This window comes from Zonotrichia albicollis, chromosome 19, assembly GCF_047830755.1.
Source record: "Zonotrichia albicollis isolate bZonAlb1 chromosome 19, bZonAlb1.hap1, whole genome shotgun sequence".
In the NCBI taxonomy this organism is placed as follows: domain Eukaryota; kingdom Metazoa; phylum Chordata; class Aves; order Passeriformes; family Passerellidae; genus Zonotrichia; species Zonotrichia albicollis.
Window position 1 is genome coordinate 6,335,596 of NC_133837.1, and position 22,305 is coordinate 6,357,900.

At 41.6% G+C, this 22,305-nt stretch overlaps 1 protein-coding gene across 1 annotated transcript in view; it reads left to right on the forward strand.

The window, feature by feature from the left end:
- TBCD (tubulin folding cofactor D) overlaps positions 1-22,305 on the forward strand; it is a 119,883-nt gene that overhangs the window by 61,868 nt on the left and 35,710 nt on the right. Inside the window, exons 17-23 of the mRNA XM_074555257.1 lie at positions 2,302-2,331; positions 5,670-5,755; positions 10,120-10,200; positions 10,905-10,978; positions 11,810-11,927; positions 12,646-12,706; positions 14,024-14,046. Coding sequence (XP_074411358.1) covers positions 2,302-2,331; positions 5,670-5,755; positions 10,120-10,200; positions 10,905-10,978; positions 11,810-11,927; positions 12,646-12,706; positions 14,024-14,046 — 473 coding nt within the window. The remainder of the gene's footprint in view (positions 1-2,301; positions 2,332-5,669; positions 5,756-10,119; positions 10,201-10,904; positions 10,979-11,809; positions 11,928-12,645; positions 12,707-14,023; positions 14,047-22,305) is intronic.

Genomic DNA, 22,305 nt, shown 5'->3' on the forward strand with positions numbered 1-22,305 from the left:
TGTGAAATCCCTTGGATATGATAGAGAATGTCATACTCACTGAAATATGCCTGTGCTGAGTAAAAAAGGGTTTCAGTAGCAAAAAATATAGAATCATCCAAGTGGGAAAAAGCTTTAAGATCATCAAGTCCAGCTGTTAACCCAGCACTGTCCAGTCTGGATACACCAGGGTTACCAGAAAATATGTTCTGCACCCCAAACATACCTTTTTATATGGAATGGGCTAAAAGATTTTCACCTGACTGCCTTCTTTCCACCAAGGGGGAGCTCAGAGCTGCACAAATAACTGGCTACAGCTTCATGAGATCTGCTTGATCTCCAGAGGCTGCATAGCATAAAACATACCCTGTGCCTGCAGTGATGCATTGAGGGCAGCATAAAGCAGGACCTAAAGCTGGAAGTAGAAAGAAATGAATGGTGCAGAGTGACAGGCACCCTGTCCTGGAGTGAGGAGAGCAGGGGAAGAGCTTGTCTGGGCTGCAGCATCAGCAGGGAGCATGTCTGGATCTTCAACTGGTTGGAGTGACCCCGAGAAAAGTTAGAAAGTCTCTTTTCCCTGCCTGGCACTTGAAGAAAGACTCAGGGCTCTTAATTTCTCTGTCTCAAGGTTGTTTATTGTTTCTTATCTATAAAAGTTTTTCTCCTGCCCTGCCGAGGTCCTTCAGCAGGACAGTTCCAGGCACTCTGCCTGCCCCCAGGGCTGTGTTATGTCTTTATACTAAAAACTACATGTACAATGTTTACAATTACTTCCCAACACCTATCACCTATGTTAGACAGTGAGCTTCTACTCTAAACCAATCCAAAAGTGCCAACATCACAGCAGAAGATAGAGGCCAAGAAGAAGCAGGAGAAAGGCTGGACACTCCCCGTTCCCTCCATCTTGCCTCCTGAAACCCCATACCAGAAACCCCAAAATCCACTTTTCCACCTTGTGATAACTTCAGTATTATTCTGCCTAAACTGTTGTGGCTTGCTGGTCTTCATATAAGGTTGGTACATGGGTCATAATCAAACCCACAGGTGTTTTGGGCTCCGTGCCAGGGCTTCTGAGCCCCCTGGCAGGGTCCTGGCCATCCTGGCCAGCCAGAGGGATGTCCTGGGTTCCCACAGGAGCAGCCCCAGGGCACCGCTGCAGCCCCAGCTCCTGCCCCATCCCGGCTGGATGTGCTGCCCAGGGGCAGTGCTGGCAGCAGGAGGGATGCCAGGCTGTGCTCCATGCCCGGAGCTGCCTGGGCAGGCTGCAGGGGCTGCGGGCAGGAGCCTGAACAGGCAGCAGCACCTCGGGAGGCTCCGGCTCCGTCCCGGCTGGCGTCAGCCCTCGCTCCACCTGCAGAGTGGGATCCTCCTCTGGAGCCAGCTGAACCTGTTGTTGTCACAGGTGGATTACCACAGGGCTGCTGGAGCTGGGGAGGAGATACAGAAGCTCTGGCTGTCCAAATTCTTGTGGTGTTTCAGTAAACATTGGAGCTTCTCCCCTGTCCATTAAATGTCAGTTAACGAGTGGTGTTCATCACTGGAAAGCTCTGTGTGCAGAGTTCGTTCCATGGAGAAATGTCCAGATAACAATGGTCTCCCCTCTCTTAAAGAGTTAAAATTTACAGAAGCTTTTATTAGTGCTTAGGATTTTATGGCCTTTAAAGGGATAAAAATAATGGGCTTTTTTGAGAGAGAGAAAATTCAAGTAGGGAATTAAGCAGGTTTTCCTCTATACGCCATACAAATAGACAGATTAACTTCCTGGTTGTTTTCATTGCATTTTTGCAAGATTTTGAGTTTATTTAGTGCAAAATACAAGAGATATGCATGAAATTTGTCTTCAAATTTAACAAGCCCAGTGTTTCAGCATGCTTTCAGACACATACCCTGTAGATGAATATTACAGTCTCAATGGTTTTTCCCAAAGTTTTCATTGACAAAGAATTAAACTTTGCCCACTCCTATCAAATGATGTTGAAGTCAGACAAGAGTGAGTTGCCTCAGTTGCTGTTGTCTACAGGTACTGACTTTCCATCCCAGGGCCAAGCCTGGTGTCACTCCCAAGCACTTGTGTGGGTGTGACAAGTTTAATAAACCTGAATTCTCAAACTGCTGCCAGGCAACATAAGGCTCCAGGAACAGAGAATGTGGAGATGCAGAAACAGAAAAGCCCTGCGGGCTTGTTCTACTGACAAAGTTTACTTTATTTAAAGCAGAAAAGCCATGGGTCATTTATATTGTTGTGTGTTTTGAATTCATCATCTGGTGTTTATCAAAAAGCAAACCTGACTCGTTTTGGTGTGTTTGTTCTCTGTTCCTCAGGCTGCCTTCCAGGAGAATGTTGGGAGACAGGTATGGTGACTTCCCTGCATCTTCATTCATTTGTGCCTTGGAGGTTACTGTAAGCATGGAGTACCTAAAATCAAAATTAGACACCATGGCTTTGGAAAAATTGAGGGAAAGAATGTCACAAAATAATTGTTGTCATTATGAGCAGCTAGTTCTTGTGGAATGTTTTTCTGAGGTGTGAGTTTTATTTTAGTATTTTAGTTTGAGAAGAAAATGAGCTTACTGGTAATTTTCAGTCCTTCAGAAAAGCAAAATCAGCATATGAACTGGTCATTGTACACCCTGGAAACTGCAGTGCTTTTAAAGCAGGAAAAGTGCAGGGTTTTTTTTTTTTGTTGTTTTGTTTTGTTTATTTGTTTTTGGAGTTTTTTTATAGTGTTTTTTGTTGGTTTTTTAATGGTTTTTGGGGGGTTTTCTTTGGTTTTTTTTTTTAATTTGGTTTGGTTTCATTGATTTTCTAGTTTTCAGTAGAATCAGACCAACTGAAGTGGGCTGTGCAATCATTGCTGTAGTTGGTGGTTCCACAGTACACAAGGCTCAAGAGTCTTCAACTCAATTTTTGGGCTTGTCTCTTGTACCATCCAGATATTTTGAGAAATCTGGTACTTTTGGAGGTACCCAAGTCCTTTGGTAAAAAGTATTGTGGTAGGTTCCTATGTAACTTAACAACATTTAAGTAGTTAAAATCTTCAAGACAGCTTTGATTTTCAAACTTGGAGGAAAAGCAAATAGGGTAAAGCCTTGGATTTACTGGTTTCTCACCAGGAGTTAATAAAGCTGAATATACAACTAAGAGAGGGAGAAAGTGTGGGAAGGGATGGTTCAGTCAGTGTATTCCTGTGAACAGGGCATGTGAGCATGATTAAAGCAATTTTATTATCAATAAGGTGCTCTTTCAGGGACCTTTGTTAAAATGCTGTCACCTGCCAACATTTCTGAAAATCTCTGTGTTCTGAGCCAGAATTTTATTCCTTTAGAGCTCTGGCTGTTAAACCATCTGTTCATGTTCAGTGTGTATTTCTAGAAGTAAGTTAGCAGAGAAAGGGTGCAAGAAGACTGGGAAGAAGAGAGGAAGGATTTTTGGTGACCTGACCCAGCTGGGTCTGTGGTAAACAGAAGCCAGGGTGGCTCTTCTGGGCCTGCAGTTCCTGCCCTGGAGAGGTTGGGCATCACAGCAGCCCAGCCTGATTGCACAGTGTGAGGTGCTGAACAAAGCAAATAACACCTCAGCCTGCCTTAGCTCCAGGGAGAGAGGGCTCTTGGCTGCTGCAGGTTTCAAAGTGCTTCCATCTAGCAAAAATTCCATCATTTTTTTACTAATTTCTGAATCAGAGGAGTACAGCCCATGTTTACAGCCAGAAAGGTTCCTCTCAGACTCTGCCTTGACCCACAACTCAATCGCATGATGATGATTTCAGCCTCTGTGTTCACATCAGCAGTGAAACATTTGAGTTTTCATGGCATGGAGGAGCTGTCAGGCTCCTGCTGGTTCCTGCAGAAGGTCAGAAGTTTTACTTGCTGAACCATTCCTTGGTGCCTAGGACAATGGTTACTTAATGAGTAGATCCACCCTCTGAGTTCAGTGTGTTGAAAGAGACACTCTCTGGATTGGAAGGAGCTGAAGCATATTCTCCACCTGAGGTAATAAAGCTGGTACTAAATAGGTGGAGAAAAAGGTTGCCCTCACTTGTTCCCTGGTTCCTGCCTCCTTCAGCTTTGTAATTCCACATGTCCCAAATCCAGAGCTTGCTGATGGCCACAGCAGAAGCCATTGTAAGAATGTCACTTACACTGTGTGTCAATGGAAGCTCTGAAAAATCTGAAGCATTTTTTTGAGCATAAATAATGAGAAATGCAGATACTGCTAATAACACCAGCTTCTATACAGAAGTTTGAAGTGTTCTGGGAGAACAGAAGCTGTTGGGTATTCCTGTAAAGCCTGCCTGGCTGTGACCTGTGTGTTCCTGAAGTCAGGAATGATGCTGCCTCACTGACAGGCTTGGTGGCACCGTGCCCTTTGTGAGGTGCCATCCAACTGGCACACACAGCTGGGAACAAACAGCAAGGTCCAGCTGGCAGCTAGAACTCAAAGTGTTGGCTGAGATTTTCCTTATGGAGTGTGAATCTTTATATCTTCCATTGCTCTATGGCCTTAAATCACACTGAGGTGTTTCTCGTGTACCTTTTTGCCCCCAGTCAAGGTTTCATGAGGCTTTTGGACTGAGCATTCATTTTCCCTTTGAGTTACCAAGACTTGCAGGTTTGGATAAGCCATAAATGCTCTGTCTGTCCTTGGTCCACTCAGATTTCAGGCCTTGTTTTTTGGGAGCACTGGAATTCTGCTTCCCAGAGCAAGAGCTTGGCAGCAGCTGGCAGCTCCCAGTGCTTCCAGGATTAACTGCTCCAGAGATTCTCCCTGATGGAGAGATACTTCCCACTAGTTTTGCATGGCTGGATCCTCATGTGGAAGGGATGAGTGAGCTGTAAACAAACCTGCATCACATCCCAAACCTGTACTTCCAGGGAGCCTCATTGTTTTAATACCCTCTGAGTGTCCCTTTTGGAAGAGAGTGGAGCCAGTGTCAGCTGGCTCCTTTCCATTTGTTTTGCATCGTGGCTCATGGGTGCTCTGCTGCCTCTGCTGATGCTCTGTTAAACCAGCCAGAGCAAATAAAATTCTGAATATCTGGATTGGATTGCTTGCACACAGAAATGCAGATTTCTAAATGGAAATCTCATACTTAGAAAGATAACTGATCTTCTAGAAACAGACTGGTTTGAGAAGAGATGGCAGAAGTGGGGTCCTTTAGTAGGATTCAGTGTTCCCAGTGTTCATTTTCAAAACAAACCAACCCCATTTTTTAGTTCATTAATGAGTCACAAAATACAAGTGTAAGTAGAAACTCCCATGTACTCTACACATGATGCACCTCTTGCTGCCTATAAATCTCTAATTTTGTATTTCATTAAACTCACCTTGTGCCTTCACATAAACTGGAAACATGTTTATCTAAATCCTTCTAGGGGAATCATCTTTTGGGTATATACATAGTCATGCCTTAGCCAAATATATATTTTGGTATGACTGGGAGGTGTGAAGGAGCTGTTGCATTGGTTACTGCCTGTGCCATTGGCTTGGGCTGTTTATCATTGACTCACAAGCAGAGTGAGCTATTTTGTTGTTTATATATTCAATATCCTTTATGTCTCTAGCACAAGTGATTTTACTATAAATTAAATTGTATTTTTTCAGTGCTTGGGAGAGTAGCAGGAGATTTGTTTTCAATCATGTTGCCTATTTGGAATGTATGATACATTTTAAAACAATATTTTGTTTGCAGGGCACTTTCCCCCATGGCATTGACATCCTGACTGCAGCTGATTATTTTGCTGTTGGTAACAGAGTTAACTGTTACTTGACTATAAGGTAAGTTTCCAATTATTAATTTTTCTAAATATGATGGTGCTCTTCTACCTAATGAAATTCTTATCTGATTACTTCACCTTACTGAACATTGTTTAATACTGATGGTTTTAAGTAAATCAAAATTGTGGTTTTATTTTTTTGATGACTGATTATCAGGTGTGAGGCAGAGTGAAAATGTGGCCATGATTTCCTTGGCTATGAGGAGGAAGCAGCCAGGAGGTGTCACAAAAGTGTCTAAGCTGCTCAAGGCTGGACAAGATGAAGTTTGGAGAGTTGTAGTCAAAGGAGAGGCTGTTGTGATGGCAGATTCTGGTATTTGCAGGGGTCCCCAGGACGAGGTGAGAGATGAGTGAATCTGACTCCATGTTCTTAGAAGGCTGATTTATTATTTTATGTACTTTTATTATATTAAAGAATGCTAAGCTAAAACTGTACTAAAGAAAGAGAAAGCATACAGACAGAAGGCTTCACAAGAATGGTAATAAAAACTCATGACTGACTCCTCAGAGTCCAACACAGCTGATGGTGATTGGTCATTAAGTAAAAACAATTCACATGAAACCAATCAAACATTCACCTGTTGGTAAAAAATCTCCAGCCACATTCCAAAGTAGCAAAACCAGGGAGAAGCAAATGAGAATATTGTATTTCTCTGAGGCTTCTCATCTTCCCAGGAGAAGAAATCGTGCCAAAGGGATTTTTCCAGAAAATATGAATATGACAGTAGACAGACTCTGATATGGGGGAAAAAATCAGGTTATAAAAAATCATTTTTTATAATTTTAAAAGAACAGCTTGCCCAAATTGTTGAATCTGTGGTCTGTGCATAGACCTTTAGCTCCAGTGCCTGTGTTAGCTCAGTGGAAAGCTGGCCACAGTGTGCAGTAATGTTTGGAAAACCCAACTGATCTCTGCAAAGAGCAGATGGCAGTACCCAAACTGGGCTGGTTATAAACCTGGAATACAGAGTCAGCTCTGGAAACACAGAGGTGCTGACATCAGGGGAGCTGGGTGCCAAACTGGATGGCCAGAAGGAGCAGAATATTGCATTTCCTCACGAGGAAATGACAAAGAGCCAGGGCTGGTTCTGGCTTGAGTTGTCTCAGACAGAGTCTGTGTCCAGAGCCAGGGTGGGGAGAGCAGCACCCACAGAGGCTGAGTCAGCCCTGGTGGAGACAGGGCAGGACATGGCCCTGTGAGGCTGCTCAGGAGCCCAGCAGGGCCCAGAGCTGGACCTGCTGATGTCCTTGGGCAGCAGAAACTGCACTCAGCTACATGGTGGGTCATGCTGCACTGCCAGCTTTGTCACTTCCACTTGGTGTCGTTGAGAGGGAGACAATCCAGAACAATATATTCCATTTTCAGAAGGCTTCAAACTGGTTTTATTCCAGCATGCATGCTTTTTATACATTTTTACAAAACTCATAAGTTCACTCTTTACTCACTGGTCAGGGGAGACAAACTAAGTGCTCATTGGAACAGGCAGTTGCAGGTTTCTCTTATTTATCCTTCTTTCTTTCTTGGTTTCTATGTCAATGACCTTGGTAGAAAATTCTTACAGGGGTAAACATGGATCCTCTGATCAAACATGGATCATCTGATCAAACATGGAACCTCTTATCAAGCATGGATCCTCTGATCAAACATGGAACCTCTCATCAAACATGGATATTCTTATCAAACATGGATCCTCTGATCAAACATGGAACCTCTTATCAAGCATGGATCCTCTGATCAAACATGGAACCTCTCATCAAACATGGATATTCTTATCAAACATGGATCCTTTAATCAAACATGGATCCTCTCATCAAACATGGATCCTCTTCTCAAACTTCTCTCTGGCTCACATGAGTCACTGTAAAACCTCTTCCACATCCACTGAGAGATTTTTAATTCATACTGGAGCCTTCTGTCTTCACTTTGGGTGATTTTTTATTGATCTGTCCACCTCTGCATTGTCCCCTTTGTACAGAATCATTTCAGTCTGTTCAAACCTTCACCTTTTACCCACTGTCAGCCCTTCTGGGGTCCCCACCCTCCTCCCCCAGAGCTGCCTCCCACGGGAGATGGGGAAATGCAGGAGCTGCTCGAGATCCCTGAGCATGGCATCCCTGGCATTGCTGAAACTCTGGGTTTTGTACTAACACAAAATTGAAAACATCCAAAAGTGACAAAGCAGGTTTTATTGTCTCTCTTCTATAATTCTGGCTTGGAGGCTGATTATGTTCTGACTTTTCAAGAGCTGAATTGGTAATTTGAATTTTATTTTTTTTTTAATTTCTTTCACTGTGATTTCCACAGCTTTTGTACGAGCGCCACTTACCCAAGTGAAAATATTTTTACTGTTGATTTCTTTCTTTAAGAAGAAAGAAACAACAATTTCTCTTGTTCAACAAGGGGAATAAATTTGTAAATCTTTTAATAAACAGCCTTATGCACTTAGAAGCTTGGTTCTCTGAAGCCATTTTCAGTGCCATTAATCAAACTATTCTTTTGTAAAATATTTGCTATCTCATTCACTCTATTACTTAAAAAAACCCCTGCTTTTCAAGCAGACTGTCATTATTCAGGTTAATACCTAAGTTACTTGGCTATTTCCTTATTTTTCTCCGAGTAACATTAAAGGAAAAAGCACCCAGGTATATATTTGGCTACTCAGAAAACATGTACCATGATAATGTTGAGCAATAAAAGCTCATTAAAAAAAGTATCACTTTCTACAGCTGAATTTGGTTCATCAATGATGATGATATTGCTGTAAAGGGGCAGCATCATGTATATTTAAAAATATTTTTGTGTGTGTGTGTATAAATGGTTGTTTAGAGCCTTTCAAATCTAAATATTTTAATGCAGGTTTTTCACTCTGGGTTTCCTTTTTGCTGATGGTATTTGGAGGATTCAGCTCAAATATCATAACACATTTCTGAGGATGGAAGGTTGAGGAAACCTATTTTATATGAAATGGCAGTAAAGAGATGATGTGATTCCAGGAGTTCTGAGCTTGCTACAAGCAGAGTTAAAGAAAAAGCTGCTGAACCTGAGTGGGGTATAAAAATCTGAGCAGCACCATCAGGAAATCAGATTTGTATGCAAGGCTTCTTGCATTAAGTTCTCAGTAGGCACAGAAGATGAGGATTGCAGTTAAAGATATAAGCTAAAACTAAAAGTGGGATTTACCTACACCTGTGGCCCAAGAGATTGATTTTTAGCTGGGCAAGGAAGTTCAATCAAAATGATTGGGTGCTAAAACTGGGACTCAGAAAAGCAACTACAAAGAAGAGAGGAGAGCTCAAACATGGCAAGGGAAATGTGTCTGTTATTGTGGGTTCCTGCAGAGCAGGGAAAGGACCTAGAGATATGAATTTTATATTTATTTTATATTTTATATATATTTATATATCTCTGCTGGCATCAACAGCAGTTTGAACCAAGTGTCAAATCCTTCTCTAGGGCTCAGTAGAGGGTGGTTCTGTGTGCAGTGCTGAGGTCTGGCTGTGGATTTAAGGATTCCCTCTCTGATCAATTCCATAGATATCAGGATGGGAACATGTGGCAGTATTTGGTTTTTCTCTTTGTTTGCCTCTGACTGCACAGAGGTATATCAGTGGAACATCATTAGAGCTGCAAATTAATCACTCAAAAGATCTGAAAAGGTGAAATTAAGATAACCCATGAGTCCCTTTGTGCCCTTCTGACACAAGGTCCTGCTGGTTATTGGGCCTCCCAAGGTGATTTAACACTCATCAGATGTACTGAAAAAACATTTCACTTCACTTGTGTTGACCTTGGCTTTCCATAGTTGATGCTTCTGAAGATTGGAAGTGTGGCTGTGATTGGGCAATGCAGGCTCCCTGATTGGTGCTGCTGTTCCCTTCCACCTCACTCCTGAGCTCTGCAGCCTCCTCAGCTTTTGTCACCGTTCACTGCCTGCATATGTTTGGTTTTTAGAAAGGACAAATGATAAACCCCTTCTCCATTTTGGATGTAACACATTTCTGTTTACTTATTTTCCCTCTGTCTTGTAGTTGATATCAGTGATGTGTTTCTCCATTCTGAAATAATTATTTAATCTACGCATCTGGATTTTCTAGAATGTAACAATGGGATTGAATGTCAAGCTTGTTGTATGTAGAGCAGGTTTTAGAAAGAATCTGAGAGCTTTATAGAAGTGGCTTTAAGTTTTTTCAATAATTCAGAATATTTCCCATCCTGTCATTCAACTGCAGCCCATTCAGGAGAAGGCACATTTAAGTAATTTAGAGGATTTAAACCTTTGGAATAGGCTGTGCTGAAATGCACACAGATATTGGTTCTGTACTCTCTGACTATATTTCTGTATCTGGTTTTTTGTTCATTTTCAGTGTGTATATTGCTGGCTTTTCTGAGTATACACAGCCAATGATTGATCATTTAGTTAACATGAAGATTAACCACTGGGATAGGTAAGTTCATAAAATCTAATTATTTAGATCCAGGAATTGACTGTTCTGCATAGATTTTTCTGCTTTTGTAGATTATTTCTGTAAAATTTACTCACACCTGGGTTTGCAGCAGCATTTGACTGGGTGATCTCATCTGTACCTCCCAAGCACAATGTCACTTAAGCAGGTTTATGAATTTTGTCTTTTGGCCATGACCTCAATCTGTTAATAGATTAATAAAACCCATTTATATGGTATATAGTGTGTGTGAGGGGTAAACACTGTCACCATACAATTATCCTAATTAAAGCAGATTTCATGCATAGAGATGGTGCTTACTCACATTCAGTGCTCATGGAGATTGAAATGTGTACATATCACACAGGTGAGATTCTATCAGTGCTGATCAGAGTTTGCATCATGAGAAATAATCACAGTTTACTGCACTGTCCCTGCCAGGGCCCAGAACAAGCCCTCAGGTCCCACTAGCCCCACTGGTGTTTTTCCTTCTCTCTTTGAGCTCTTTTCACCCCACTGAAAGCTGGCTGCAGGCTGGCTGCTCCTTGGTTTGGTTGGCTTTTTTACAGGGGGAAGCATAGGATATACAGAAAGTACTGTAATTCTGAATATTTGTTTTGATTGGGGGCAGAAGTCCCTTGCTCACATGATTTTTTTAGCACATTGCTTCTGCTGACTTGCTAACCCTCAGCAATGCTTTCTTACAGTGTTATCCGAGAACTTTCCACCAAAGCTCTGCACAACATCACTCCCCAGGCCCCTGAGTACATGGCAAACGTGGGTAGGTACCAGCTGAGCTCTGCCCAGCCAGGCTGAGCTGAGGCAAGACAAACCTACAAATAAAAATTAAGATTCCCCCTGCCACTTAATACAGTGTTGTGACCCTGATGGCTTAACCTCTTTTTAGGTTTTATGCAAAAAAATTTAAATTACTGCCAGGTTGGTTTTTATCTGGGGCCTTTGATAGCTGGCTGCACTGGGCTCTGCTGGTTCTGAGGTGAAGTTTTGTTCTGAGGTGAATTGTGAGGTGCAGTTTTGTCAGCAGCTGCCCCTCCAATTCCCAGCTCTTGCTTTGATGTTGGAAAGGGTGGGGGATCTGTTTTGTCTTGTCCAGCCTGACACCTGCAGAAGAATTCCTTTCTGACTGTGTGTGTAGCCAGATGTTTCTTACCACGAGCCCAGGGTCCTTTTCTGAGCCCATTGCAGCTCCTGAGATCTGGAAATCCCTGGCAGATTTTCCCTGTGGCTGAAGGCAGTGCCCAGCCCCTGAGATGATGCAGTGCAGATCTTGCCTGGGCTCCTGTTGTGGTCCAGGAAGGTTTCACTGAACATGGAAATCAAATCCATCCACTTCCCTGGCTGCTCAGCCAGCTCAGGGCCCAATAGCAATGTTGTTGTATTTGTTTCATCCAGGGAGTGTAAAATAGCTCAGTGTGATATGTCAGAATTTAATTCATTAAAACTTGTTTTTCACAAAGGTACCAGGATACTTGGCTTTACAGAAATGTTTTTCCAGTGTTCTTTCTAGGCAGGCAAAATTACATTGAGAGCTGTGATCTGTCACAATGCTTTGTTTAAAAAAGTAATAAATTAATTATTTAATCTCTTTCAGTTTTGCCAAGACTCCTGCCTTTATCAGTGGGCTCAGATCTGCACACACGCCATGGGGCAATCCTTGCCTGTGCTGAGATCACCCATGCTCTGTGTAAACTGGCACAAGACAACAATAGGTATTAATGCAACATTATCTAGACTATAAATTTTCCTTTCATGTCTGCTCTATTAAAAACTTCCTGAGTATAATTATGGAAATCTTCATCTCACTGAACTGGGTTTCCATTGAATTTTTGGTTGTTTTTTTGAGTGATGCTGAGCTTTCAGGTTTTATTCAGTGCTTTAAGACTTCAGTCTTAAATTCAGAATTAGGAAAGAGAGATCCTTTGCTGCCTTACTTGGAGAATTGATCAGTTAATACAGATTAATTCCTCTTTCCCAGCAGTATCCATCAAAATAATTTGTGTTCAAGAAAAAAAAGATCATTTTTAGTAGTAGGAAGTACTTGAAATAGATGGAGAAATCACAGAAGGGTTGGAATCTAAAAATACAACTGAGCTGAGAAGAGTTATCAGTGTATTGGCAACTATAATTGCCTGGTTTATATATATATATATATATATATATATATATATATATATATAGACTGTTATTAAGAAGTGACACTGATTTTTTTATAAGGCTTTTGGAATAGTTTTCTGTGTGATGAGGAAAGAGTTTATGTTGTTATGTTTGCTGTACTATTTAAAAATAAATATGGCATATTTCTGTGGAGCATAATTTGAAAATCAAATTATTGTTTTTTTTGTTTGAAAGTACAATGGTGTTACGGAAAAACAATTATTTACAGCATGATGAGGAAATCTGTATTAAAAATTTTGTATACTTTTACAGATCTGTTACATACTATTTCACTGAAAAATCATTGGAGGGGCTCAAGCAAATTCACCAAGAGGTTTGTAGCCAGCATAAATCTATTTTTAACCTGGAATGCTGCATGATTTTTAACAAAGATTTACAAGTAAGGCAGCTGTGCCAGAAGTGAGCCTTGTCCTGGTGGTTTGGACACCCCCAGGCTCTGGGGCAGCTGCTTGTCCTGGTCCCTGGGGCTCTTCTGCCTCTTGCTGAAGCCCCAGCTCTGCTGCTGGAAATTTCATTTCTGAAATGTCTCAGGGGATGTTTGGTTCCTTATCCCTCTGTCTTTGCTCCCCCTTTATCCTCCTGACTGGCTGTGGGGTAACTGCTCAGGGGACACTTGGTGAGCCCATTCCTTGTCCCTGCACCCATAATTCCCTGTTTATAGCTCTCAAAAATCATATTCTGCATTTCAATTGATGTATTGTCTGTATCTCTGCTTATGCTAAATGAAACCTTTTCCTGCTCACTTCCAAATACTTCTGTGAAGTGAATCTTGCTGAATTTTTCCCTTTCATTTTCAGTCTTCCCATGGTGTTGGGTTTTTCATCCCAGCATGGAATGAAATATTCCAATATTCCAGACAATATTCCAGCATTCAGACTCTTGCTGTTCCTGCAGCACCTTTAGTGCCAGCTCTGATGTGCTGCAGACCTCACCCTTCACCCACCAAAATCCACAGGTGCCTCTTTAATTCTGGGCACAGCTCAGAGCTGCTGCCACAGGTTCAAAAAGCACCTTTGTCCTCCTTTAACTTTCTCATGCTGAAGGGCCTGAAAGCTTGCTCAGCACAGCTCTGCACTTACACTGGCCTTGAGTTGTTATGGTGCAGTTGCATGAACTCTCAATTTTAAATAATCTGGTGGTTTTTTTGCTTTTTACTGCATAGAAATGTGATAATCTGATTTCTTACAGTGGCTTGCTGTAACATTAAGAACAAAATAAGATTTTTCAGTCACATTTAAGCCTTTGGTTAAGTTTTTTGTGTTCAATCTGTAGCTTCCAAAGTTATTTTCAGTGATCAGACAAGTCTGTCATCATTCTGAAAGAGCCAGTGGTGGAGAGCAAATTTATTTTAAAAAGCCAAACTGGCTTCCAGGGTATTTGAAGGAGCAGCTTGGGTTTGGAATTTAGGAAATTAGTGCTTCAAGTGTTAAGTTGTTTGGTTTTTTTTTTTTAAACAAAGTCCAAATGGATATAGAAAAGTTGTTTTAAAGAGATTTTCCCTTTGAATTTTATTTTTTAAATTAACTGAGGTTTTGCACAGCTCACAGTACATTGCACGTGAGGGGGAAAATGAAAACACTTGGATCAAACAAACTCAATTAAAATATGTGTTACTTTTTTTCCCCCCCAGCTTTGCAGTCGTCAGTTGTACAGGTAAGAAAAAGATGCAAACGCATCATTTTTCATCTTGGAAAATATCAATTAAAGGGACTGAAACCAGGATCTGGGAAGTGGGGGTGTTTTGTACCATTAGTGACACCCACCCCAGTCCCTCCCAGTGCCTCAGGTGCTGTGGCTGCAGAGGGGCTGCAGAACTGGCCTTGAACTAATGAGCCCCAAATTCCATTCCTTCCTTTTTTTTCCTTTTCCTTTTCCTTTTCCTTTTCCTTTTCCTTTTCCTTTTCCTTTTCCTTTTCCTTTTCCTTTCCCTTTCCCTTTCCCTTTCCCTTTCCCTTTCCCTTTCCCTTTCCCTTTCCCTTTCCCTTTCCCTTTCCCTTTCCCTTCCCCTTCCCCTTCCCCTTCCCCTTCCCCTTCCCCTTCCCCTTCCCCTTCCCCTTCCCCTTCCCCTTCCCCTTCCCTTTCCCCTTTCCCCTTTCCCCTTCCCCTTTCCCCTTTCCCCTTTCCCCTTTCCCCTTCCCCTTCCCCTTCCCCTTCCTTCCCTTCCCTTCCTCCTTCCCTTCCCTTCCCTTCCCTTCCCTTCCCTTCCCTTCCCTTCCCTTCCCTTCCTTCCCTTCCCTTCCCTTCCCTTCCCTTCCCTTCCCTTCCCTTCCCTTCCCTTCCCTTCCCTTCCCTTCCCTTCCCTTCCCTTCCCTTCCTTCCCTTCCCTTCCCTTCCCTTCCCTTCCCTTCCCTTCCCTTCCCTTCCCTTCCCTTCCCTTCCCTTCCCTTCCCTTCCCTTCCCTTCCCTTCCCTTCCCTTCCCTTCCCTTCCCTTCCCTTCCCTTCCCCCTTTTTCCTTTCCCCTTTTTTCTTTCCTTGTCCTCCCTTCCCCCCCCCTTTTTTCCCCTTTTTCCCCCCTTTCTTCCCCCTTTTCCCCCTCCTTTTCCTCCACCTATTTTCCTCTTTTTTTTCCCCCTTTCCTTCCTGTCAGCTTCTCTCTGAATTCCAGAATTCCTTTCCCCATCCTGTGTGACAAGCAGGACAGGAGCATTGCAAAAGGTTCAGGGCAATTTTTCAACTCTTGCGACAATGAAAATGTAAATGAGTTTTCACTAAGTTGTTCTTCATTTCCTATTTGTTGAAGCTTCCAGGAAATTAAGGGATATTGCTTAAGGAACTGTTAAGTAAATGTGAATTAAAACTGGTGTGTGACTTCAGAGTTTGATTCTAAATTTAAGGAAATGAAATCATAATGACTTGTAGTCCCTAATAACTGTAACTGACAACATTTTTTGGTCACTTTTAGTTCACTTCTTCACATGTGCCTTCCCTGAAAACTGTATAAACCTAAACTAGTTTTTTATGTAATTATTAATTATAGATTAAAATTTTTTATGCAAGTTTTTAAATCATGAAAATTTCTGAAAAAAATTATACAATTTACTTCCTGAAAAAATGATAAAAAAAGGAAAGGAAAGGGAAATTTACTTTAAATGAACTAGTCTTTTATGTAATTATTAAAATTACAGGTTAATTTTTTTTATGCAAGCTTTTTAATCAAGACAATTTCTGAAAAAATGATGAAATTTACTTCTTGAGGGGTCATTTAGAGAAATGTGGCACTTCCAGCCCTGAGTGAGCTTGGGCTGCTGGAGAGGCTTCGTGCTGATACTGTATATTCATGTCTTTGTGGGTGGCTCTCTTGGCTTCCATAAATTCTTTAATGTCAGGGTGGAGCTTGGGTGTAATTTGTTTTTGTCATAATGTGCACTTCTTGCTCTTAATGGTATTTATAAGATGCCTACAGAAATGTTTTTGTTCTAGATAAGAGTTCTAATTCAACTCCAAGCTGGATTGATTCACTGCTCTTTGCTCTCATACTTAGCTGAGGCAGAGATGTCTGCCCTAATCCATATTGTAAAATATCAGTGTGCATAAAATATTTGAAAATGGGACAAGAAAAATAAACTAGGTTATAAAAACAAACCAACAATCTGAGTGTTGCTGGGCAAGCATTTAGTGAAACAAGCCAAACTTGTTTCATGATGAGTAATTATTGCACATAATATTCCAAAGATTTCCATTTGAGAAATTGCTACCGGGAATTTTCAGTGTTAAAAACATCTTGGAGGAATGTTGAAAACCTTTTTTTTTTGTTTTTTATTTGTATTTCAAAATTTTAAACTGCTTTAACAAAGAGCATCTGGCCACATGTCTCAGCTGTTTATTAGATATTTTGCTTTCACTTGTGTCCACTAAACAGCCTTGTCAGGGACTGAAGGGATTTTAATGCTTTGATTGTTCTAGGGAATTTTTTGCCCTCTGAGAAAGTGAAAAGGAAATATAGTGTAGAAATGCTGGATTTTGGGGTTTTAAAAATATTTTTTTACCAAGTTGCAATTTATAAATTTTAAGCTGGAAAATGGGTCATGAGTTTCTTGATTGTCTGATTCTGTTGAATCCATAAGGACCTCAAATCAGACAAGAGAAAGCCAAAGAAAACTGGGATGGAGATGTTCATAGAGCTGCCCTACCATCTTTGTTTAGCAATTCTTGCACCATCTTTAACCTGATTTTGGAAAATGGTCATGAATTATCCTTTACATAATCCTGTTTTGAGTTCTACTGCAGCCAGGGTTGAATATACTTGAAGCATTCAAATTTTTTTATGCTAATTGTAAAAAATCCCATCTTTTACCATATTACAATTTTTTTTTTTAAATACAAATATTTTTCTGTCCTCGTGCAGAAGTCCTCTCTGGTTTTACCATAGTACAAAGGAGCCTGCAAGTCCAGGCACATCAGAGAGTATTTCCTGCCATTAGCCTTGATCCTGACACATCTGATGCACTGGTTTGTCTGGAGGAGCTGGTTGCTCGGAGCATTTGCATGTGCACTTCCAGCTGTGGGGTGTGCAGGAGTTTCTGGGTTTCTGTGTGGGGGTTACACCAAGGCATATGCAAACCATGCCCTGTAGAGCATCTGCCTCCTGTGCCTGTTTAGGGCTGTGCAGGTTATGAAGTTACAAAAATTGTGCTGTGTTTTATTTGGTTTAAATGGTGTTTTTAATGTATAAAAACCTAAGATGAAAACTTGTGGCATCTGTTGCCTTCAGCTGTGTTAACCTGGGTTAGGAAATCACTCTGCTGGTTTAAACACAGTCACTACTCAGCCTGCTTTCCATTCTGCTTGCACTGCACCAGCATGGTTAGCAGCTGGTTTTTTTGTAGCAGATCTATTTCTATTGTGCATCTGAGACCTTGGACCCATTCTCAACACTCCTTCTCTCAATAACAAGTGATGGGAAAGAGGAAATGGCCTTAAGCTGCACCAGGAAAGGTTTAAATTGATGTTGGAAAAAATACTTCACTCAAAGGTTTATGCAATCCTTGCACAGGTAGCCAGGACAGTGGTGCAGTCACCATCCCTGGTTTTTACCATCTAGAAAACCTGGATTTAAAAGACATGTTAGAAAGGGTTTGGTTTAAAGTATTTTAACACATTTAAAAGAAATGTTAGAAAGGGTTTGGTTTAAAAGGTTTTAACACAAATAAAATATGTCTTAAAAGGGTTTCAGTTTAAAAGGTTTTAAAAGATTTAAAAGACATGTTAAAAGGGTTAGATTGGTCTTGGCAGTGGTTGGATTCAATGAGCTTATAAAGGTCTTTTCCAACCTAAATAATTCTGTGATTCAATAATATGAAAAGTCTTCAAGAAAACAGTAATTTAGTAATAGTTGTGTTAAGATTCTCTGAACCTGCCCCATCTGGTCTGAGGTTCTGGAGTGACTATTCAGCCTAACAGTTGTTCAGTACTATTGTCACTGCTAGAGATGAAGGGATGGGACTGTGTTCAGGCTAAGAACAATTGATTGCTCAGATAAACATCAATCTCAGAGGGTGTGAGATTTTAGAGGAGCAAGCAGTAAGCCATAGCTCAGGAGCAGTCACAAATTCTTTGTTACAAGGCAATGTAGAACTTTCTAACCCAATGGACAGCTGCCACAGGGTTTATTTTGCTTTTCTGACCTATCACCTTTACTTACTTCTTCTGCAGTGTGGATACTTTTATCCAATGGGTTTCTAACTCACAGGCACACATTGGCTTCTGTTATAACTTCTAAACTCTTGGTTTATCCCATACAACCACACCCCTGCATTATAAACCCTTCACCATTTTATCAATACAGTTTTTCTGTGACAGTGTTCACAGGGGTCTGAGGGTGAGGGAAGAGGATTTGACTCCATGTTTCAGAAAGCTTGATTTATTATTTTATGATATATATTATATTAAAACTATACTAAAAGAATAGAAGAAAGGATTTCATTCGAAGGCTAGCTAAGAATAGAAAAAGAAAGGATGATAACAAAGGCTTCTGGCTTGGGCAGAGAGTCTGAGCCATCTGACTGTGATTGGCCATTAATTAGAAACAACCACATGAGACCAATCACAGATGCACCTGTTGCATTCCACAGCAGCAGATAATCATTGTTTACATTTTGTTCCTGAGGCCTCTCAGATTCTCAGGAGGAAAAATCCTAAGGAAAGGACTTTTCAGAAAATATCATGCCTACATTTCTCACTTACTTAAGGTCCATTCTTACTTACAACTATGGAAGCACAAGTTTATGATTTTATCTGTGTAACGTATTTTTACATCAATTTTTACAGATCAAACTCTTCAATGCCTATAGAAGTTTGTGTTTTTCCCATTCTCACAGTTCAGAATATTTTTTAGCTTCCTTGTAGCCACTTCTGAGTGTGACACCAGCAGATGAGGAGTGGATGTGGCAGTGCAGGGCTGCCTGCAGGTGCTTGCAGTGCCCTTTGTGTCTCAGCAGATGCTGCTCCAGCCCTCCAGGCTCCCACCCCAGCTGGATGTGCCGGGATGTTGGGCAGCGCCTCCCACGCCGTGCCTGCGACGTGCTGCACACCCAGCCTTGCTCTGAGCTCATCCCTGGCTGTGCAGCACGTCAGCCGTGGCAGCCCAGCAGATTTAGGAGCTTGGAGGGGCAGGCAGTGGCAGTGGAAGCAGCACTCTGGGAGTTTTGGCGTTTGCAGCAGAGTTAAGGAGCCCGCAGGTGTTGACAGGTGCTGGGGAAGAGAGAAACTCAGCTCATTTCAAAGACCTTGAAGGTTGTAACTGATCTTGATGGTTTCAGGGCAAATGTGTTTCTTGGCATGCATCTGCCTAAAAGAGGTTTTTTTTAGGCATATAAGCTTAATCAGCAAAGAATTCCAGCTTTGCAACAAAGCTCATCTTAGCAGTTCCTCCAGGTTCAGAGGGTTTTATGCATCCAGGGCTCTGTGAGATCCTGCTGCACTGTCCTCTGAAGAGGTACAAGGTGAAATTCTGCTACAAACTGAAGTCACTGGGAAAGCTTTTACTTCCACAGAGCCAGGATTTCACCTGTAGCATTCTGATGCTAGAATACAACATGGAATAGAATTTACAATAGCCTAAAACTTGGTGTTTAGTATGGTTTTATTCTCTGCATACTGAAGGGTTGGCCATGAATCTTTGTTAATCTATTCAGCTGAGCTCAGGGGTTTCCCTTTCCCCTGGGGTACCATCTGATAAAGCCATTCTGTACCTCCTAAACCCAGGGAATGTGAACCTGGGCCTTTAAAGATACCTCAGTTCTGTTGGGGACAAAGAGCTCCCAAGGAAAATGCTTGGTTGCTGTTCATGTGGAGGTGAAATATGTGTTCTCAGCTCTCCCAAAATCCAGTATTTACCACTGAATCTCTTCAGCTATTCCAGTACTTCTAACTTCAGGTTTGAATATCCATTTATATGCTAAAAAAATATTCTGAACTGTGGGAATGGGAAAAACAGAAACTTCTACAGACACTGAAGAGTTTGATCTGTAAAAATTGATGTAAAAACACAATATACAGATATTAAGCAGAAAAATCATAAACTTATGTTTCCGTAGTTGTAAGTAAGAATAGGCCTTAAGTAAGTGAGAAAAACTGATACTTTTCAATTCTAAGCTTCAGTTACTGTTATTTTTATTATCTGAAAGAGGAATTCTGGCTTTTGCACAAAAAGCAGTAGGCTTAAAATAATTTTAAAAAATAAATCCACAAAAGTACTTTGAACTTCTTTATGCCCTGAGAACAGCATTGTCACTGATTCTGATTCAAGGCAGTGTAATTATAAAATAAATTCTGTCATTGTTAGGTCAGTAATGTCAATTCCTCAGTTCTGCAAGGGTTTATATATTTTATTTTCCACACATTCATTGTGACTCAGCCCAGGATGTTTCCAGGAGAGAAGCATTGCTGTGGAGCTGCACACAGGAGGGAATGCTCAGGAGCTTGTGGGGCCTGGGCACTGCATCAGTCAATTTGCAAATTGAATTAATAATTAAAGCTTGAAACAGGTACATCTAATAATGTGATGCAACTTATGGATGTGTCTTTGGAATAAAAAAGAAGGAATACTGACTGTACAGCAAAATTCAGAATCTCTGAATTAGGTAGATCCGTATCTTTTTAATTTAGTGAAATAGTGTGGAGTGAGATAAAGTTAATAGAAAGATGTGCATCATGTTTGACAAACCAAGCACTGACTGAGGAAAGATCTTGGATTATGATAGAATTTTTGGTTCTTAAAAGTGAAATATGCACAAGCTGTGGAAAGGGAGAACAAAATTATCTTTATTGGTGGACACACAGAGTGTCTGAGCAAGAACCAACTCAGGGAACTTTGCAGGGGAGCGCACTCAGGTCATGGTGCCACCACGAGGGACTGGATTGGAGTTTGTGCCACGTGGAAAAGTGGCTATGCAAATCCCTGTCACCTTTCTGCATTCTTGCATGGGGACAGCAATCCTCAGAGAGGCTCTGAACTGAACTGGAGCTGGTGAAACGCCAGAGGAAAGGATAGCACTCAAATTATTGCCATCAGCACAGCTTGGAGTGGCCTGACTTCCTTCTTGGCAGTGAGGGAAGGGAGAGGAGCAGCCTTTGTGAGTCAGTTCTGCTTTGTAGTTGGAGCAGAGCAGTCCATATCTGAATCCCTGCATCAGCAGACTCTGCTGCACACCAAACACATTTGCAAGGTGATTATTTTATACTCATTTGCAGCAAGGTAAGGAATGGGTGAAGGCAAAATAAAGGGGAGAAGAAGTGTGGAAGAGGAAGCAAGGCTTGCCACATCAGTCACCTGCTTTTGCTGCTGTCTCCACTCCTTGCATCACTTTTTTGTTTTCTAATTTAAATTTTTTAGAAGCTGGAGAGCAGACAGCATGGCAGGAAGGTGGGGTAGACAATGCACAGACCTTATCAGCATGAGGATGTAGAATCTGTGCTTGCTTCCTACAATGATAAACTGAGCTGGGATTATTAAATTAAGCCTGATCTATATTGATTGTGGAAAGCAAGAATTTCTCAATTACAGGAAGTGCTGACCTATGACAAATGAGAATATTGTGGAGTTGGCATCTCTGTGTTGGCTGAAACACCAATGAAATTGTTGAGCAGTCAGAAACCCAGAGCATATTACAGAAGGGACCTCCTCGTGTGGAATGGAAAAACCTGTTTAAAATGTTCAGGCTTTTGAAGCTCATACAAAGGGATAAACTGGAGAACAAAGTTGTAAGAGCTGTTAGGATTGCTAAGCTGGCCTTCTGAGCACAGCTACTAATTTTATTGTGGGGAGGGAGGAGGAGAGGAGGGAAGAAAATGTTTAAAATAAAAAAACAACAAGCAAATAAAAGAAACAAAAAACAACAAGCAAATAAACAGGTTTTTGTTGTTGCTGCCCTTGCTGGGAGTTTCTGCCAGAGCATGGACATGCAAACAGGTGATTAAGGGTTTGGCACACCTCAGGGAGGAAATATTCCAGCAGAAGTGAAGGCAGACAATGAGGAGTCGAGGGAGGAAATATCCAGAGGAAGGGGAGGTCAAAGGTTCACAAAGTGGAGCAGTGAAGCCACAGAGGGTGACACTGAGTGGAGCACCCCAGGCATTGCCTTGGGGCTGGGGATCCAGACAAGCAGCAGACTCTGCCCAGGGGTCAGGAGAAGTCTCTGCCCACAGCCAGGAGAAGCCAAGGAGTGCAAACAGCCCCTGCCATCTCCAGGATGATTTTCCCTCTCCCCTCTTTCTGCCCAGTTCAGATTTTCTCCTCCCAGTGCTGTTACTGGCCAGGCTCCTGGTCAGACAGAGGCACTGGGCTGAGGTCTGAGCTGGTGAAACCATCCTTGAACTCATCTGTATTCAGGAGGGTCTGAAGTAGCTTGAGCCATTTGTTTCTCTCCCTTTTCTGATGTGTTTCATGTGGTGATAAACACAAAATCACCTGG